At 47.6% G+C, this 18751-nt stretch overlaps 1 protein-coding gene across 1 annotated transcript in view; it reads right to left on the bottom strand.

Annotated features, from left to right (window-relative positions):
• Positions 1-4197: 4197 nt before the first annotated feature.
• The window catches only part of Myom2 (myomesin 2), a gene marked incomplete in the record, with an annotated part of 73545 nt that continues 58991 nt past the window's right edge, over positions 4198-18751 (bottom strand). Inside the window, 9 exon segments of the mRNA XM_008830462.1 lie at positions 4198-4960; positions 6780-6835; positions 7326-7348; positions 8832-8868; positions 9103-9266; positions 13952-14057; positions 15962-16000; positions 16604-16691; positions 16856-16969. Coding sequence (XP_008828684.1) covers positions 4649-4960; positions 6780-6835; positions 7326-7348; positions 8832-8868; positions 9103-9266; positions 13952-14057; positions 15962-16000; positions 16604-16691; positions 16856-16969 — 939 coding nt within the window.

Here is an 18751-nt window from a genome sequence, read left to right as displayed (position 1 = left end):
GAAGGAGGGACAGAGAGAGGGAAGGAGGGATGGAGGGAGGGAGGCACGGAGGGAGGGGGGATGGAGGGAGGGATAGAGGGACAGAGGGAGGGAGGGAAGATTCTTGCAAAAGAATTCCAAATAACATGTGTAACTATTCCTTCTCCGACAGGTGGCTTAACTCCACACCTTCTCTCCTCAGAGGGACTGAGCTGAGACTCATTTCCACACAAGAAACTGGGAGGCAAAGCAGCAGCAACTTCACAGTGAAGGAGCCCACGACACCACCTCAGCAATGAGGAAGCTCAGGGTGGTGTGGCAGAGGCATAGCGGGCACCCTGGGGCTCTGTGATGCTTCCTCCTGAAGCCACACACAGGACCTGGGTTCTACTCATGAGGAAAGGTCACCCACACACGTGCTGCCAGGAGAACTCAGAACGTCAAAGTCACGGAGATGAAGAATCACCGAGCAGAGGACTGGGAAGTAGTGACAACTAGACCAGTGTCGTGGGCGGGACTCTGGACAGGAAGCCGCAGTCCGGAAAACCAGTGACTCCAAACACCACGAGGAGCTGAGGAGACAGTACTGGGCCAACGTTGGTTCCTTGACTGGTGTCAATGGGCCATGGAAATGTGAGCTGTCAATCAGCGAGTGGCAGGAGGGTGTGAAACTACCCAAATTGTCCTCCTGACCTTGCGCATTTCTAAAATTGTTCAAAAAGAAAACCTATGGTGACCTAATAAAGCCATTGGTGATTGTTGGGTGTTGGAAAGGGTTTTTAGGCTGAAGAAACTGCCCAGAAGGATGTGGTGGCCAGCAGATGTGGACACAGGCTCTCACATGCATGTCAACCCCAGTGCTGTGCTTTGAATGGTAAGTCCCACCAGGGCTCATGACTGAGTTTGTCCCCTAGGGAGTAATACTGAGAAGTGGTGGGTGCTTAAGGGCTGGGACCCAGTGGAGGTGTGAAGGGCATGGGGTGTCTCCTCAGAGAGATGCAGGTGTGTGCGTAGCCAGGAGTCAGCATCAGACATCTTCCTCGGTTGCTCTCTCTATTTTTTTGAGACAGGGTCTCTTACTGGCACTTACGACTCACTGTTTAAGCCAGACTAGCTGGTCATCAAGGTCCCCGGATCCACCTGTCTCAGATCCTTCCCATCCTCCACTCAGTGTTGGGGTGACAGGCTCATGCCACCACACTCGGCTTTTACATGGGCACTGGGGATCCAAACTCAGGTCTTCACACTTATGCAACAAGCACCTTGCCTACCAAACCTTCTCCCAGCCCTGTGGGTAGTTCTTCTGGGATCGCTGGTTAGTGCTCTTCTAAAGCGAATTGTTATAAAAGTCCCCTGCTGAGTTCTGGCCTGATATGATCTCTGAGTGTCCTTCTATCGTCAAGACACCATCACCATGGGCTTCCCACCAGATCAGCGGATGTGGGCACCGTGCCCTCAAACTTCAAAACCAGGAGCACAGCACACCTCTTTTCTCTATGTTATCAAGCCTTGTGTATTTCATTACAGTAACAGAAAATGGACTAGTACTCCACAGGACAGACACCACCAACAGCAAAGGCTGCCACACGCTGTGGCTTTGGGTGCTGATGCTGTCATTCGAGCATCACGGTATAAATCCCACTCTGCAGGCATTTTCATTTTGAAGAAAACAACACAAGTAGGACACAGAGATATGAAGTATTTTGACCCTCACTCTCAATGTTTCTGTGAACTTAAAACTTCTTTTTTAAAAAAGCCTGTTTTTAAAATATGTGGTTAAGATAGTCACAGGCATTACAATTATTTCTTATGAACCAGAACTGATAAATAAAAAAAGTCTGTCTAAACTGAAAGCCAGTGAACTCTGCCTAACAGGATGAAAGTCGTTCCATATGGAGCAGTGTCTGTGCCCTGCCCTCTCCAAGGGTGTTCCTGGAGGTGCCCTGGAACACAAGATAAATCGAACCCAGGTGAAGTCTACCTGCATGGCAGAGAAGAGAAAATGACTGACAAAACCCTTTCTGGCGTACCCTTTGCCACAGCAGGAAACAGGCCTTTGTGCTGTTAGGGACATGTGTAAATTTCAGGACTGAAATTTACACACTGAGAGAAGTATTAGAAAGCACTAACATTTGACTGGCCTTTGTGATGGTCATATTTATTATCAACCTAACAGGATCTACAATCACCTAGGAAACAAACCTCTGGGCATGCCTGTGAGGGAGTTTCAAGATTCGGTTGATTGAGATGGGAAGATCCAAACATGGGGGACACCATTCAAGGGGTTGGGGTCCTGGACTACATATATATTTTTTTAAATATTTTATTTATTATTTTTATTTTATGTGTATGAGTGTATAGCCTGCATGTATGTAAGTGCACTCATGTCGTGCAATGCCCATGGAGGTCAGAAGGTGTCGGATCCTCTGGAACTGGACAATTGTTAGCAGCCATGTGGGTGCTGGGATTTGAACCCGGGTCCTCTGCAAGAGCAGCCAATGCTCTTAACTGCTGAGCATCTTTCCAGCCTGGACTGCATATTTTTTAAAGGGAGCTGAGCCACCAGCATTCACCTTTCTCTGCTTCCTGGCTATAGCGTGGGCAGTTTTCTCACACCCCTGCCCCGGTGCCTTCCCCACCATGATGGACTGTTCGCTCACATTGTGACTGGACATCAGCCTTCTCACCGTGGTGGACTGTTCCCTCACACTGTGGCTGGACATCAGCCTCCCCACCACGATGGACTGTTCCCTCACACTGTGGCTGGACATCAGCCTCCCCACCATGGTGGACTGTTCCCTCACACTGTGACTGGACATCAGCCTCCCCACCATGATGGACTGTTCCCTCACACTGTGACTGGACATCAGCTTCCCCACCATGATGGACTGTTCCCGCACACTGTGACTGGACATCAGCCTCCCCACCATGATGGACTGTTCCCTCACACTGTGACTGGACATCAGCCTCCTCACCGTGGTGGACTGTTCCCGCACACTGTGACTGGACATCAGCCTCCTCACCATGATGGACTGTTCCCTCACACTGTAACTGGACATCAGCCTCCCCACCATGATGGACTGTTCCCTCACACTGTGACTGGACATCAGCCTCCCCACCATGGTGGACTGTTCCCGCACACTGTGACTGGACATCAGCCTCCTCACCATGGTGGACTGTTCCCGCACACTGTGACTGGACATCAGCCTCCTCACCATGGTGGACTGTTCCCGCACACTGTGACTGGACATCAGCCTCCCCACCATGATGGACTGTTCCCGCACACTGTGACTGGACATCAGCCTCCTCACCATGGTGGACTGTTCCCGCACACTGTGACTGGACATCAGCCTCCTCACCATGATGGACTGTTCCCGCACACTGTGACTGGACATCAGCCTCCCCACCATGATGGACTGTTCCCGCACACTGTGACTGGACATCAGCCTCCCCACCATGATGGACTGTTCCCTCACACTGTGACTAGACATCAGCCTCCCCACCATGATGGACTGTTCCCGCACACTGTGACTAGACATCAGCCTCCCCACCATGGTGGACTGTTCGCTCACACTGTGACTGGACATCAGCCTAGTCTCCACGCTGCTTTCGTCCATGTATTTGGTCACAGCAAAAGTAATACAGATTCTAATGACCCAAAAGACAAAACGTCCTTAACTGACAAAGCTCATTCTGCCACAAGGCACCTTCTACACTACAGCAGGGCTTTTCGTGCCAGAGAAACTTCAGTCTCTTTCCAAAACAGGAAGATGGCACCCATCCCGTGCATCTTCATCCCCTCCCAGAGTCAGGCTTCCTCAGCTGAGCTTTCATTTGTTTCCACGGCACTCTGCAGTCCACTTTTCCAATGAGCTGCTTCTCCCCCTAGCAATTTCCTCCTAATTGGTTAGCATGATAGAACAGAGCAAAGCTGTGGGCATAACTTGCTGTCCTCTACAAAGTCTCTAAATCCCGGGCCTGAGAGCCTCACAGGATGAACACTTCTCAGGACTGTCCAGCGGAGCATAGGGCCTCTCTGCCATCTGCCAGTGGCTGGAGCTGCAGGGGCTGTCCCCGAGTGTGCATCTCCCCATGACTGGCTCTCTGGATGTGAGCCAAGGTCCACAAGCCACAGCTGAATGAAACCCCATAATTCAACAAGCCAGGAGAGGAACATGTAGTTAGGCTGGATTTGGGTACTGGAAAATCACAGCAAGGTGCCTTTTAAAGTTTTATTAGCCTAAAGCAAGAGAAAACAGGGTAACCAGGTAACGGGCTCCACAGGCAGATTCCAGAGCAACCTCCTGCAGGCCCCAGCGTCACCCACAGGCAGGTGGCTACCTCACCCAGACCATCACATGCTAGACCCATCTGGGCATCACTCCACATGCCCATGACCCTGAACACATCAGCTGCTCTCTCAGCTCACTCCTCAACCTGCTGCCGTCTACACTGAGACTCACACGAGTTTTTTAGCCTTGTGGAAACATGATCTCTTCCCTTACACATAAAATTTGAATCACCAACTGCAAAACTCAGAAGCCTAATGCGCAGTCACCCAGCTGCCACACATGACATCACTCAGAACCGGCACCCGCTCAGCACAGCACACAGCGTTTCTATGTCGTCCACGTTTTCCTCCCCTCGCTCCAGGCTGGAGGGGAGTCCCTCATTCCGAGGAGGTGGACGCTGGGATGAGCTTGGGTTTGGCCTGCTGGGGAGGCGAGATGTCTGGGATCTTTTCTCCGTGTTTGTACACGCTGACAGTGACGTCGATTTTCTCCCCGCCGTATTTGTTCTTGACATTGATGCTGTACTTGCCCGAGTCCTCGGCAGTCACCCCCTGGATGGTCATGCTGACGTACTTGGACTGCTCCACCTTCACCACAAAGTGCTCGCTCAACTCAATGTCTTTGTCATTCTTGAACCAGACCACTTCCGGGTCAGGATTTCCAAACACCGTGCAGGTGAGGTTCAAGGTCTTCAGAGGAAAGAGGGGGGTGGGGAAGGGCGGTTGGAAAAGGAGTTAGAGGGACGGAGTAGGGGCTGGCTATGATCAAGATGCACCATATGCATGCATGGAATCTTGAAAGAATAAATTTTAAAGTGATCGTTGAGAAAGGAAAGGCCACACTGCTCTCAGGGGTGGCAGCCCAGTCACACTTGTGATACCTATTGGTCATTTAGTCAGTCAACAGCCCTTCACAGACACAGTAGCAAAGGGAGCTGGGGGCAGAGGAGCCTTGCATTATGGGTATTTCACAAGGAACCCTAGAGAAAGTGTTCTGCTTACTCCAAGTTCTAATCTGCGCCTGAGTGGGTTAAACATGGGAGGTGATTAGCTTGCTGTTTATATATTCAGCCTGTTTCTAAATTTCCTTTACATTTAAGGATATTTCTTTAAGATTTATTTTTAGTTATGTGTATACATGTGTGTCTGTGTGTAGGTTTGCACACATGAGTGAGTATAGGTGCTTGCAGAGGCCAGAAGGAGGAGATGGACCCCTGGGAAGGGAGTTACACGTGGTTCTGAATTACTCAACATGGGTTCTGGGGACTGACCTTGGGTCAACTGCAAGAGTGGTATACACGCTTAACTGCTGAGCGATTTCTCCAGCATCTAAACTTCCTTTATATTTAAACAGGGATCTGTCTTCCCAGTTCTTCTAGTAAATCCAGAAAATACATTGTCTGTGCCCAATAACTCAGATGTAGCAACTGCACACTTTCAGCCTGCGATTGTTAATTTCTCCATCACAGCTTTTGTGATGTCCAGTTATTTTCTCTCAAGGCTCCCTGGATTTTTGCTAGCTGCTAAAGAGAAGTTCTATAAATTTTGCATTTGGGTCTAATAAAGTCCTTTCAAATACACGAGTCCTTTTGACATTGCCAAGCATGGAGCAGCTGGAGAAGTGCCAATTAGATATCAATAACTCTGCTGACAGGAGACAAATTAATACTCCAATAAGTAGTTTCCATTATAGATTCCAAAATGACCTTGTGAGCTGGATCGAGGGTTTTCTTTCTTTCTTTCTTTCTTTCTTTATTTCTTTCTTTTTCTTTCATCTTATAAAAGTTGTAGTTGTTCAGGGCTGGAGAGATGGCTCAGCAGTTAAGAACACTGAATGTTCTTACAGAAGACCCAGGTTTGAATCCCAGCACCCAGCACATGGCAACTAACAACTGTCCGTAACTCCAGTTCCAAGGAATCCAATGGCCTCTTCTGTCCTCCTCGGGCATTGCACAACATGGGTGCACTTACCTACATGCAATACACTCATACACATAAAATATAAAATTATAAATAAAAAATATTAAATGTTGAAGCTGTTCATATTCAAATGTGGTGGCACACAGCTTCATGGGAGATGGGGGCTGGCACACCTCCTCATTCAGAGAAGCCCCAGAACCAAGTGACATCAGACCCTGTGGACATCAAGGTCCTTAGAACAAGTCACTGTGTTGCAGAACAAGTTCTATAGCCTCAAAGGTACATGAGGATTCCAAATACCAAATTTTGTGGATTTTTTTTCTCTTCCCAATGCTGAGAATGAAACCGAGTATCTCAAGCGTGCTAGCCGAACATGCTACCCTACCTTGAGCTGCACCCGACCTTGAATATTAAGCTACCTCACCCTCTCTGTCTGCAGGGATTATCAGAGGTACAGAGACAGGAGGGTAGAAATCACAGCGGGGTGGGGCAGATATGAGTGCCCTGGGAAGCTCTCAGGGTCCCCCTGCCCTACCCTGAGGTGGGGGCTGCATCACCGTACTCACCCCAGACTTGAGTCTGCACTCACCTTGCCTTCCATTATGGTCACCACATCAGGTAAGCCGCCAATTACCTTGCCACGATCTGCAACAGGAAAAAGCTAGTTTGAGGAGCCATTATCAGGCTGCAACTGCGGGAGGCATGTGCCTGACCATGTGGCACTGAGGTGAAATCAGAGAGGGGTATGCATGTACCCAACAGAGGGTACCAAGAGAAAGTTATTTTCTCAGTGGAGAAAGCTACCACTGGGGCCACGGAGGAGGAACAGCTGACTCTGCGGGGATGAGTGGCTCCAAGGAAATGGGGATGAGAGTCAGCTGAGGAGGAGGTTGTATGAAGGAGCTAAGCAGAGAGAGCCCCATCCAGGACCTTGTCCGAAGGGAAAGGGTCTTGGTGTCTAGGGGACAGGATCTTGCAAGGGCAGCTGGCAGGCAAGGAGAAAGGGGCAGGTGAGAAGGAAGCCTGGAAGGGCCAGAAGCCAGGGATGCTGGCTGTTATCTGATACACTCTATCAGCCTGTGACACCTGTGCCCTTGGCCCCCCCCATCCTCCTCATCATCTAACAAGTACTCACTCTTCTCCGCAAATGCAGCTGCCCTAGAGAGAGAGAGAGAGAGAGAGAGAGAGAGAGAGAGAGAGAGAAGAGAAATACTACTGTCAAAAGTGCACCACAAGTTTGCTTGCAGTAAAAGCAAAGAAGGGAACACCTGTGCTTCTCTTAGAACACTTGGGACCTGAGGTCTGAAGACATGTGTCTATGAACTCATTCCCCCATCTGTGTCCAAGGGAGACTGGTTCCAGGGCTGACCCCCAAAGCAAATCTGTAGATGTGCAAGTCCCTTAGATGAATGTGTATTCACACATGAGGTGTGCTCATCCTCCTGGATGCTTTCAGCCATCTCTAGGTTTCTTATAATACCCAATGCAATGTAAATGCTTTGTAAAGAGTTCCTTCACTATATTATTTAAGGAATTATGAAAGAAAATGTCCATAGGGCTCGCCACTGTGCAACATTTTCAAATTGTGTTTGCATATGACAATGCGGAATCTATACCCATGCAGAGAGTAGGTAATATGTTTGTCCAGGTATTTTTCACAGCCTATTTTGGGTTGTGACATACCTGTCACCAACTTCCTAAAACTCTATGAGGATTAGTATGCGAACTCCCATACTGGAGAGGCTATTTTTCACCAAATTCACTAGACTACATTAAAGACGTGTGTGTGTGTGTGTGTGTGTGTGTGTGTGTGTGTGTGTGTGTGTATACACGCCAGAGGTTGACATGAACTTTCTCAATTGATGTCTACATTGTTTTTGAGACATTGAACCTGTAGTTTCACTGTTACACTGTTTCTTTTTGTTAACAAAGGTTCTAAGGATCCAAACTTGGAGCCAGGTGTGGTGGTGCACACCTTTAATTCCAGCACTCAGGAGGCAAAGCCATCTCTGTAAGATAAAGGATCTCTGTAGTGAATCTCTATGAGATAGAGGCTAACCTGGTCTCTATAGTGAGTTCCAGACTAGCTGGGGCTACAAGGAAACCGTGTCTCAAAAAAACAAAAATAAAAAAAACTAGGATCCAAACTCGGGTTCTCATGTTTGCACAAAAAGCCCTTCCCTAACTGAGCCATCCCCCAGTCCTAGGTACTTACTTTAAACTGTCCATTTCTGATTTATTTTACTTGTCCACATACCACTTAACAAAGATATCCTGAATGATCAGTAACATTTAAGGACTCCTCAGCTTTTAATACTCTGTGAGACATTCATTTGAAAACCCAAAGCATTCTTTGAAAGTTGATTTGTATGACATTTTGTCTAGATTATAATGACTTCAGAAATCTATCATTTGATCATTTATGGTAATCCAGGGTTCTGATGACCCGAGAAAGTTAAGACGTGACACATTTCTAGTTTAGAAAAATTGTTAACCCTGCTACCTACTGAATTAGTTAAAATGCTATTTTCATCCCAGGAATAGCACACCATTGAGATCACAAGAGATGACCCTGCACATAGCAAAGGTAACCCCGTCCGCCCACCCATCCAACGTGAGGGAAACAAACTGCAGGTCTTACTTGAGTTGCTGGAACTCTGCAAACGCTTCATCAAAAGCTGCAAAAGAACATTTTGTGTCATTCACTCTGCTTAGCCCATCCACTCGGATGTCCTACTAGATAATCAGGTTAGTGAGAACTGACGAGTAGTCAAATAAAATTATCTTTCTTAAGTAATGTTCTCTGAATGAAAATCACACAGATGGATTATTTGGTGCACCCCTTTCCTTTCCAGCATCTATGTTGGGTCAATGGTCACTGAGTGTGGGGTGCTAAGGCACACTTCCTTTACCTTGGCCAGAGAGATCCAGTGAACGCTGGTGCTTATCTTTACCATCGAAAATCTCAAACGTGAACTTTCCTTTGTCCTTCTCTGTAGGCTCACAGATCTGCAGCCACGCCATCTCCTCACTCCCACCAATACGCATGTGGTCACTGGATGAGATCTTAGCCTCTCTACAAAGCGACAGGGACATGCTCAGTTCAGCCTCTGGATCTTACACTCATAACCTAAAAGAGGATGCCAGCATATCTGGGTGAAGAGGGTCTACCCATAGCTCCCATCTGAGGGAGGAGGGTCTAACCACTAGCTTCCATCTGAGTGTGGGGAATCTACCCACCTGCCCACATCTGGGTGAGGAGGGTCTACCAGCTAGTTCCCATCTGAGGGAGGAGGGTCTATCCACTAGCTCCCATCTGAGTGAGGGGAATCTACCCACCTCACATCTGGGTGAGGAGGGTCTTGCCTACATGCTCATGTGGCAAGTACATCAGTAACTCAAGCCTTAAAACTCCTACAGCCAAATGATTCTTGATTTTCAGATATATTGTATTCAACATATCCTTGTCAAAACACAAGGACTTCTGGATATACAATACAATATGGCAGTTCCTAAGAACATTAAGTATGGAACTTATGACCCCACCCAGAAAGCCTACCTCAGCTCAAAAGAGCTGAAAGACTTGGATACGGGTGTGCCACAACTGCAGCAGCGTTGTTACAACAGCCAGTGGGTGAATGGATAATAAACTGCAGCCTATGGTGGAATGTTGTTGATCCTTAACAAGGAAGGAAAGTGACCCATTACAACACACAAGAATCCCAAGGACATTACGCAAGGTGAAATGAGTCATCACAAGAGGACAGACACATCTCCACAAATCAGAGGTCCCCGGATTTGCCACATTCAGGGACAGAAGACAGGAGGCAGGAGCTAGGGCGCAACCGGTGGAGAGGACAGCATTCCATTTTATACAATGAGGGCTTTAGAGATGGGTGGCAGAGATGGTCCTATACAGCATAGTTGTGCTGCACACTAATAAATGGTTGGAATTCTCAACTTTATATTATATATATATATATATATATTGTATTCCAACTATGATACAAGTAAGAATAGAGCACCCAATACCAGCCCTGTCCTCCAAGGCACAGACTGCTACACCACACTTACCAGTTGTCAAGTGACCTGCTTAGTGTCTATATGTGCTTAAGTTATACACCTAGTGCATGTGTGTAAGTCATTTTCACATGACTCCAATTTGCAGACAGATGTGAACAACTTGTAGGTGTCACAGTCAGGGGCACAAGAACAGAGCTCGAGGCCACACAGAGAAAGCACAGGCTTGCTTCTGTCATGAACCAACTCCAGTGAACTGAGAACTTGGAAAAGCTGGCTGGTCAGGTTTTGCAGACAACTGGTCATGAGTTTATATTATTTGCGTTACCCTTTCTGGCCACTGATTATTCAACTATGGAATGGAGTTCTCCAGCCCTCCTCCCCGTGAAATAGCTCTGGTGGGCGACACTCATAATGTGGGAACACAGAGCACGTCCATCCAGAACAGAAAGTGACATGCACAGTGAGAGCAGAGCAGTGGGGATGAAGGTAGGGGAGGGAAGAGGCTGGAAGGCCCCATGGAAGAGCCACCCAGGCAGGGATGAGATGTAGCATCAGAGCCTGCCTATCAGAACACCGCTGGCAGAAGGAGGCATGAGGGCTCGGTGCCCTTGAGAGGGGAGAACTCACGGGGATATACATAGAGACACATATCCAGGTTGGAGAGTAAGACTTTCTGAACTTCCTGGTATGACAGATGCTCACATGAACTCCACCCAGATTCTGTTCTATTCCCTGTGAGAGAGATGTGGATGCTGAGAAAAATCCCTAACTGGGGACTGTCTGCATCTGGACTGGAGAAAGCAGCAGAGAAGGATGGGGCACGCTGGAGGGCTAAGCGCACAGCTGGGGATGCACTCCACATGTGCACCCACCCCTTGGACAGTCTAAGCCTGAGCATGACAGAGGGCCAGAGGCTTGCGCTTTCTTCAAGGTAGCTAGAAGTCGCCCCAGCCCATTACAGGTCACAGCAGCTGAGAGCCCTCCCCAGGGTGGCAGAGAACCTGCCTGCCTGCCTCCTCAGCGCCCCACTGGAGCCCTTCACCCAGAACTACCCTCCTCTAGGACTCTGAGAGCAGAGATGGATGCAACAGAAGGCACCTCTTGTCTTTCAGGTGGTTTGGGGCCCACTGAGATTCTAGGGGCATTTGTCTAACGTGACCTCTGTGGGTGAGGTCTCCCAGGCTGAGGGAACACATAACCCAAGGTTAAAGCATGCTAGCTTTTTTTTTTCCTATCATAACACCAAGAAAACCCTTAAGTGGCTGGGATTCCTCTGTGTTTTAAGTGGTTGATACTCGGCTACATAGCCACATCTGCATGATGGGTTAGTCTCACCCTCCAGCAGGAAAACAAGATCCTTAGGACGTTTTTTGCTGAGTTCCCTTCAGTCTGCTTCAGACTCATGTGGGATAGATTTCCAGCCCTTTCCTAAGTGGCATTTTCCACATTCCTTGACATAAGACTTGTCATTTTTAAGCAAAGAACAACTGTCCTTTGCCTACGTTCAGATTTTGCGGATCTCACACTGTGCTGGTCTATTGATTCAATGTGATCCATTGACACAGTCCCCTCTGATGTCCACAGCACAAGTCTCAGTGGCTGACTCCCCTACAGCTCCATGCCAGCATGCCCAGCTCTGGGAAGAGCCTGATTTTGCCTCCAAGTCTCCCTTATACCTCATCAGACTTTTATGTTGTTCCTCCATCCGGGGTCTTCCTAAGAACTCGCTTAGCAGCCAAAAGTAAAATTGCACCAAGAGCCACATTTCAGTGATAAAATGCAATCTCTCAATACGGTTCAACATACAGTCTAAAATATCATTTAATATTTTTCAATATCGAATCAGATATTTTTAGTACCAGTTTGAGATCTAGACGTGTTTTGGGTTGAAAAGTACTGAAGAAGTAGATTTTGTTGCATGACAAATTCTGTTTAGAGGAAACAGAAGCAATATTATTGTTATGAGTCTGGGGTGTATTGTAGTCCCTCCTTCCCTTGTGGTTTCTCATTTCTCCAAGGATGGGTCACAAAATGCCTGTCCCCTGTTGTCTGTCTGTCTGTCCTTGATCCCCAGCAAGCCTGTTGCCTCTCAGGGGGCAGTGGTGGGGCTCAGAGGAGCCGGTGTCTTTCTCGCCACACATGAGTTACATGACTCTGAACAAAACTATTTCCATGTTGACCTTAGGTGTCAGTGTCAGCCTCTCTAAAGTGGGGAGAATAATGCCTAAGTCACAGGGTGTGTGTGTGTGTGTGTGTGTGTGTGTGTGTGTGTGTGAATTACATGAAATAATGTGGTGAGTGTTTAACACAAAATCACCTGCAAGGTACAAGAATGCCAGTACAACACATATCCACACACCTGTGTGTTCATGCGGGTATGTGGTGTGTTCAGTCACTGCACAGGGCATGCCCTTGTGATAATACGATGAAGGGGCAGCCTCTCCCTGGCATGGCCATGCCCCGCAACCCCGAGTCCAGCACACACAGGGACTCCGCACAGCTCACTGCAGGGCCAGCCACAGTAAGTAACAATGAGGCACAGAGGAGGCGTGACAGACTCCCCCATCCCAGAGGATGGCTTGATTCATCCGGAAACACGTGACTCGGGGTCTTAAAAATGTGACTCGGCAAACAAATGTGTCACACAAGTGTACCGGCATTTCAGCCACCAGCTTGTATCGCACCTTCCTAATGAGCTCCCCACGTGGATTCCCAGTGAAGACCCTGATCCAGACTTCTACCCCAAGGGCAAAGACCAGGATCCAACACAGCCACTAAGGCATGGGTGCCCTTGTTTATGACTCCGAGCAAAACACATAAGACAAACATACACACACTGTGTCAAAATTTGAATAGGAAAAATGGAAACCCCAAAGCATGTTTCCTTTCAGAACTGCAGTTGGTCACAAGTAGATAAATAGATTTACCTAAACAAAACACTACTTTTAAAAATGAAATGATCATGACCACAGAGCTTCTTTTTAAACTGTATCAGAAGGCACATGGGGATCACAGGGGTCAGCATGTTGACTGTGGACCCCACTGAGAAATGGCCCAACAAGATGTCCTCAGGCCCATGGGCTCAAGACGAGATGGACAGGAAGGCAGAGCTGCTCTCTCTACTCCACAGATGTACCCTCCCCTTTAGCGTGACCTGCAGGGATGTGTTCTATGACCCTGACCGTGACACTCTCACTCTGAGATTCGGTCCTGCTCTGGTTGGCCTCCCCTGTGAGCTGGTCACAGACATGAAGAGCCAGAGCCCCAGCAGCAGGGTCTGTCTGTGCTGTGGCTCACAGGGACATCTCCACAGGCAGCTGTTTGGAGCTGTGTCATAACCACCTACAGGACATGACTGGCACCGGTGTGTGCTAGTCTACACAGGCTTCACCTGGGCCTTCTGTTATTTTAATGAATGGGCTCCTTTGGGTCTTTGTCTTCTTAGCCAAGTCCAGTAAGAGAGCCGCTGGACAGAAGTTTGGAGCTGGTCTCTGAACAGTACTGTCCCCTTCACGGTCTGTTCACTGTGAGGTGAAAGGGCTTTGAGTGGGGCCGCCATTGGTGAGCAGACCTGAGGAAGCTATAAGACCTTTGGCACTTCCCTCACCCAGTCCCTCCCTACCCCACGGCCCCACCCAGGTGAAGCTTGCCATGATTGCTTAGAACTACCAAGTTCAGAGGATGGGGGCCATCCAGCCCTGGGCTGCCACGGCCACAGGCACCTGCTCTTACACTCACTTGTGATACCAGTTGACCTTCATCTCGTCTGTGAAATACTTCATGAAACACTGAAGTCTGATCCCCTCGGGGGTACAGAGAATCTTCAGTGGTGAGGCAGAGGCTCCTGCAGAAGACAAAGTATGTCAGACCTCCGGGAAGCAGAACGTGTCTCTGTCACAGAACAGGGCCACGGCCCGACAGTGTAGCGAGTTGTCCATGGCATCCTCACCAGCAACCTCAGGTGTGTGCAGACTCCCGTCCGTCATAGCCAGACTCCCCGGCCTCATTCCTGTGCCCCATGCTTTTATTATACACATTTGCCACACCAGAATCCTTTGAAAAGCCCTTTGCTTAAGACTGTGAGATACGCACAGGTTTTTGAAACAATCCGTGTCTGCCCCTTAGTAGGGTGACTTACATGGCAAGGCAAAATAGTAACAACGGCATGTGCAAAATGCAACACTGATCAATCCAGAGCTGAAGCAGGATAGAAAATCCACAAAAGGGAGGCGTCAGCCGAAGCTGGAGTGGAGCTCACACCTGTAATCCCCGCTCTCAGACATCTGCGCTCTGTTCCATCCTCCTGAAGTGTCGCACAAAAACATCAGGGGACAGTGAAGGTTGTCTGTTGAGTGGTAACTTCTGTGCCTATTTCCCAGCCCCACCTAACCACCCATAAAATGTGCCTGTCTCTGCCTCGGGCAGTGGAGTCGAGAGCCCTCATCAGCACCATGTGAAGTCTGTCTGTTACATTCACCCGCTCTCTGCACATGTGACTAATCCTGTCATCAACAGATGGTCCTCCAACAGGTTATGAGGTAGGTAATATGAAGTAAATCCAAGTCGGGTGTGGTGGTGCACACCTTTAATCCCAGCACTGAGGAGACAGAAGTAGGTAGATTCTATGATATGGAAGCCAGCCTGGTCTATATAGTGAGTTCAAGGCTAGTTGGGGCTACAGGGAGACCCTGCCTCAAAAAGACAAGAAAGAAAAGAAACAAATCAATCCCAAAGAAAACAAAGTAAAGCCACTTTTTAAACCCCTTCATTTGCCTGACACAAGTGGCGTGCACACCCATGGGAAGCACTTGGCCCACTAAAAACCATCCAAAATAAAACATTTAAAATGTAGTCCTTTGACCAATCAAAAACAAAAGGTTTACCTCGTAGAGCTACTTTCAAAAGCAGTAAAACAAGCATACAGCGATTTTTCAAAAGAACGACAGGAAACCGTGCGGCACAGCAGTTGAGGTGGGGTGGGTGCGGGGAGGGTGGGTCCCAACTCAGCCAGCTGGGCATCCACAGGTAAGATACCTGCCTATGTAGGTCTCGGTTACTTAATCAGAATACTTGCGTGCTCTCTAGCTGGTGCCTAACCTTCTGACATTGTGATAAGATATTGTCATCTACAGAACTCACAGTGTGTCTGGCTCACATGTAAGAACCACACAATGCAGTTACGGGGGGAAATTGCAAAAAGTCTCACAGTACTGTGAGAAGGTTTATGATTCTGTATTGGGTCAGGTTCATAGCTATCCTTTGCCTCATGTGGTGGCATAGGGCTGGTGGGCTCCAGGCTGGACACGTCTGCAAACTCAGAGAGTCTACAGTCATAAAATTACTCAGTGTTAACATGTAAACTACTACTACAAATTAATAAACAGTATCTCTGCTCTTCTAGTTTCCCTGGAAAGGCAAATGGTTTGATGCACAGAACATCAAGTCAGGGCATTAAATATCCATTATCACTGCTCAGTGTTTAAATAAAAACATTGATCTTGAACAAGCAGTTGCCCAGATTGAGCAGTGCCTGGTGGGCACATCCAGCAGGGCTTCTGAAGCTGAGCACAGGCCTGGAGCTCACGTCTCAAAGATCTGGAGGAGCGTCACGGAGCGAGCAGGTGAGTGGCCTCCAACTGCCTACCCAGGACCAGACACAGGGCATGCCCTGGCTATCAGCTTTGCCCACCCCAGAAAACAGAGGTGTCCGCCACCAACACGACTTGAACATTTGAGGTCTTTACTCACCACACACGCGGCTCATCGCCAAGATCATGTCTTCGTACACTGGAAGGGAGAAGAGAAATGTACCATCACAAGGTGTGACTTCAACAGAAAGCAGCATTTTCCACATCTAATTAAATTGACACAGGAAATCATGACACTCATTTGAAAAATGAAACATTAAAATGGTAATATTTGTCCATAAAAGGCTTATGTGAGCCATAAATCCTCCTAACCTATTCGCTTTTTAAACTTGGAACAAGAACGTTTTGTTCATCATAAATCCAAACTTACACTGAATTGAATAACTTCATCAGAGCCTCAGTCATCTTAACTGCATTAGTAAGGGATCAAACCTGGCTTCTGATAAAGGAGTGAAATGACATTTCATCTAAGCCCGAAATATTGTGCATTCCTCTAAAACATTGACACAACTCCTAATGCAGCTAAATAAAGTACAATCTATTTTCTTGCACAATTTCGCTACAGAGGCAATATGCACACATCCAGCGTGTGCATGAGGATGCCTCCACATCACCTCTCAACCCATGGACAGAGTGGAGTTCTTCTCAGTAGATATAACACAGCCCAGGTTGTTCAGGAGCATGCCTCCTCAACACCCCACAGAGGAAATGGATCTCACTGTAGGACAAGGTATCATTTTACCTTTGCCAGCTATTTCAAGGACAGATACATCTTGACCTCTGTCATCTTTCAAGGTCGCTTTGTATTCACCATGGTCCTTCTTGGACAACTATAAATAAAACACATTCCATATTTATGCGAAATCAATACTGTGATATGGATGCCATAGGCACTAATGCATTTTCTTTGCAAACCATGGGATCTCAGAGTGCAGAATGGAGGACAGTGCCGAGTACGAGTTACATAGACTACGGCTTCATTTCTTGCCGGTACCTTTGGTATGAGCAGCTCGCAAAGCCCCTTCTCCAGGTTCGGCTGTGTCTCGGTTTCATAAAGAACATCATCCTTGAGCCATTTGAAGACTGTTTCTCTCTTAGTGTTTGCAACCTGAAAAACAGAGGTCCTAGGTGAATCACTGTGTCCTGTGAATCACTGTGGCTCAGGAGAGAAAAGCCTTCAGGGTTAGTCAATCCCAGACCTAAAGAAACCACCAGATTTTACCCTCAATGAGCTCAGAATGAGGCTTATGGAACAGCTATTACTTCTCACTGTGGCAAATGCATTTCTGAATGCTATTTTCTAAACACATTAAGCCCTCACAGCTGTACCAGGAGGACAAACAGCTCTCAACATTCTGGCCTGTGAAGTCGGTTGGCGTAAAGATCACTTGGTTAATAGAAAATGTCACCAGTGAGCCCTAAGCAAAGGGTTTGGATTTTGTCCTGTTCTTAGAAGTCTGCTGAGCACTGAATGACTGCTCTTTGAAAGCATGGTATTCAGGTTGCCAGGACGTGATGGAAGGAAACACAGAAAGAGGGCTTCTCTGTGAGGAAATCCCTCAAAATCGAGCTTCTTAGAGGCTAAGCCTTAAAGGATTCCAACCATGAGCAACCACGTCCATGTGCCTGTTGCTGATGTCTCTTCAGGAGAAGGCACTCTGACTTTGTGTGACAGAATGTGGGGTGGCACAGGATTGTGGGAGGCCAAGAGGTCTGCATCTCCTTCTATACAAATTCCACACATAATACCAGGGATGGAACATTGCCACGACAATGCCACGTGTTTGGACTTCCCACCACAGCTATGTGAGGTGGTTCGACTGGTGATAGCCAGAGTGCAATCCCATACAGCAGGAACTTTTGCCTCTTTAGTCCAGAGTTGAAAGCCTACCTGGCACAGAGATGTCATTCACAGAGTTTGAAGACCACATGGAGGCCATGCACCTGGTCTCTCAGGTACATACAAACATGAGTGAACATGCATCACAGGCAGAGACCTCCCTGCAGCACCAGCCACTGCCATCCTACCTGCTCTGGGTTCACTCTGCTCATCAAAGACATTTGAAGACTCTACTCCCTGTGTGCCAAACCAAACTCTTTCTAAGGCCCTTCAACACTGGTTCTGTAAACAGCTCAGTGCCCCCCCTCCTGTGTGTGGGAGATCTCACCCCATCAGAACTCCTGCGCTGTTCTCTGATCTCTGCAATTTCTCTCCGCCATGCTATAACATTTAAGTGCTTAATGTGAACACAAACATGTAGAGAAGACAGTATGAAGCGCACTCCTCAGATGTCACATACATCACCCCCGTTCCCAAGGGACAGTGTTTGCCCATCATCCTCTCTGCTGTGTGACAAACTTCCAACATGCTTAATTCTATTTATGATTAAGGTTTCTGTTAAGCACCTTTTCAAGTGTTTTTCTATAAAAGCATGAATACATCCTAACATATATCATTCTCCACATATTTTGTCATGCATATAAGTTCAGAATCACCACCTCTCACAGACCACTAAATGAAAACTCTGCAGACCTGCAGCACTGACCAGAGCATGAGCGAGCAAACCAAATGCGTGAGAAATACTCAAATCTCAGTAATATTTATTTTAGTTCCTCAATATCTGTGTCTAAAGGTTTCTGAATCTCTGTGTTAGGGAACTTGCGGCACTTTTTAATATTTATAGGAAGTTATATACCACCAATATCCTGTCAGAGCCCCAGAAAGTAGACCTCGGGCCCTATTCTTGGAGTATAGGAAGACAGGTGTGTCCTAGTGCTGTGATCAGAAAAAAAGAACAAACCAGAATAACAATTACCCTGCTAGATTTTGGATCTAAGCTACTGATCCCCTAATGTGCCAAGTTTTGTAATGCTGATGTCTAGAAATTTG

This window comes from Nannospalax galili, unplaced genomic scaffold (assembly GCF_000622305.1).
Source record: "Nannospalax galili isolate Female #2095 unplaced genomic scaffold, S.galili_v1.0 scaffold134, whole genome shotgun sequence".
Classification (NCBI taxonomy): Eukaryota; Metazoa; Chordata; class Mammalia; order Rodentia; family Spalacidae; genus Nannospalax; species Nannospalax galili.
The sequence above is the reverse complement of the archived record's forward strand: the minus strand, read 5'-3'. Positions and strand labels throughout refer to the sequence as shown.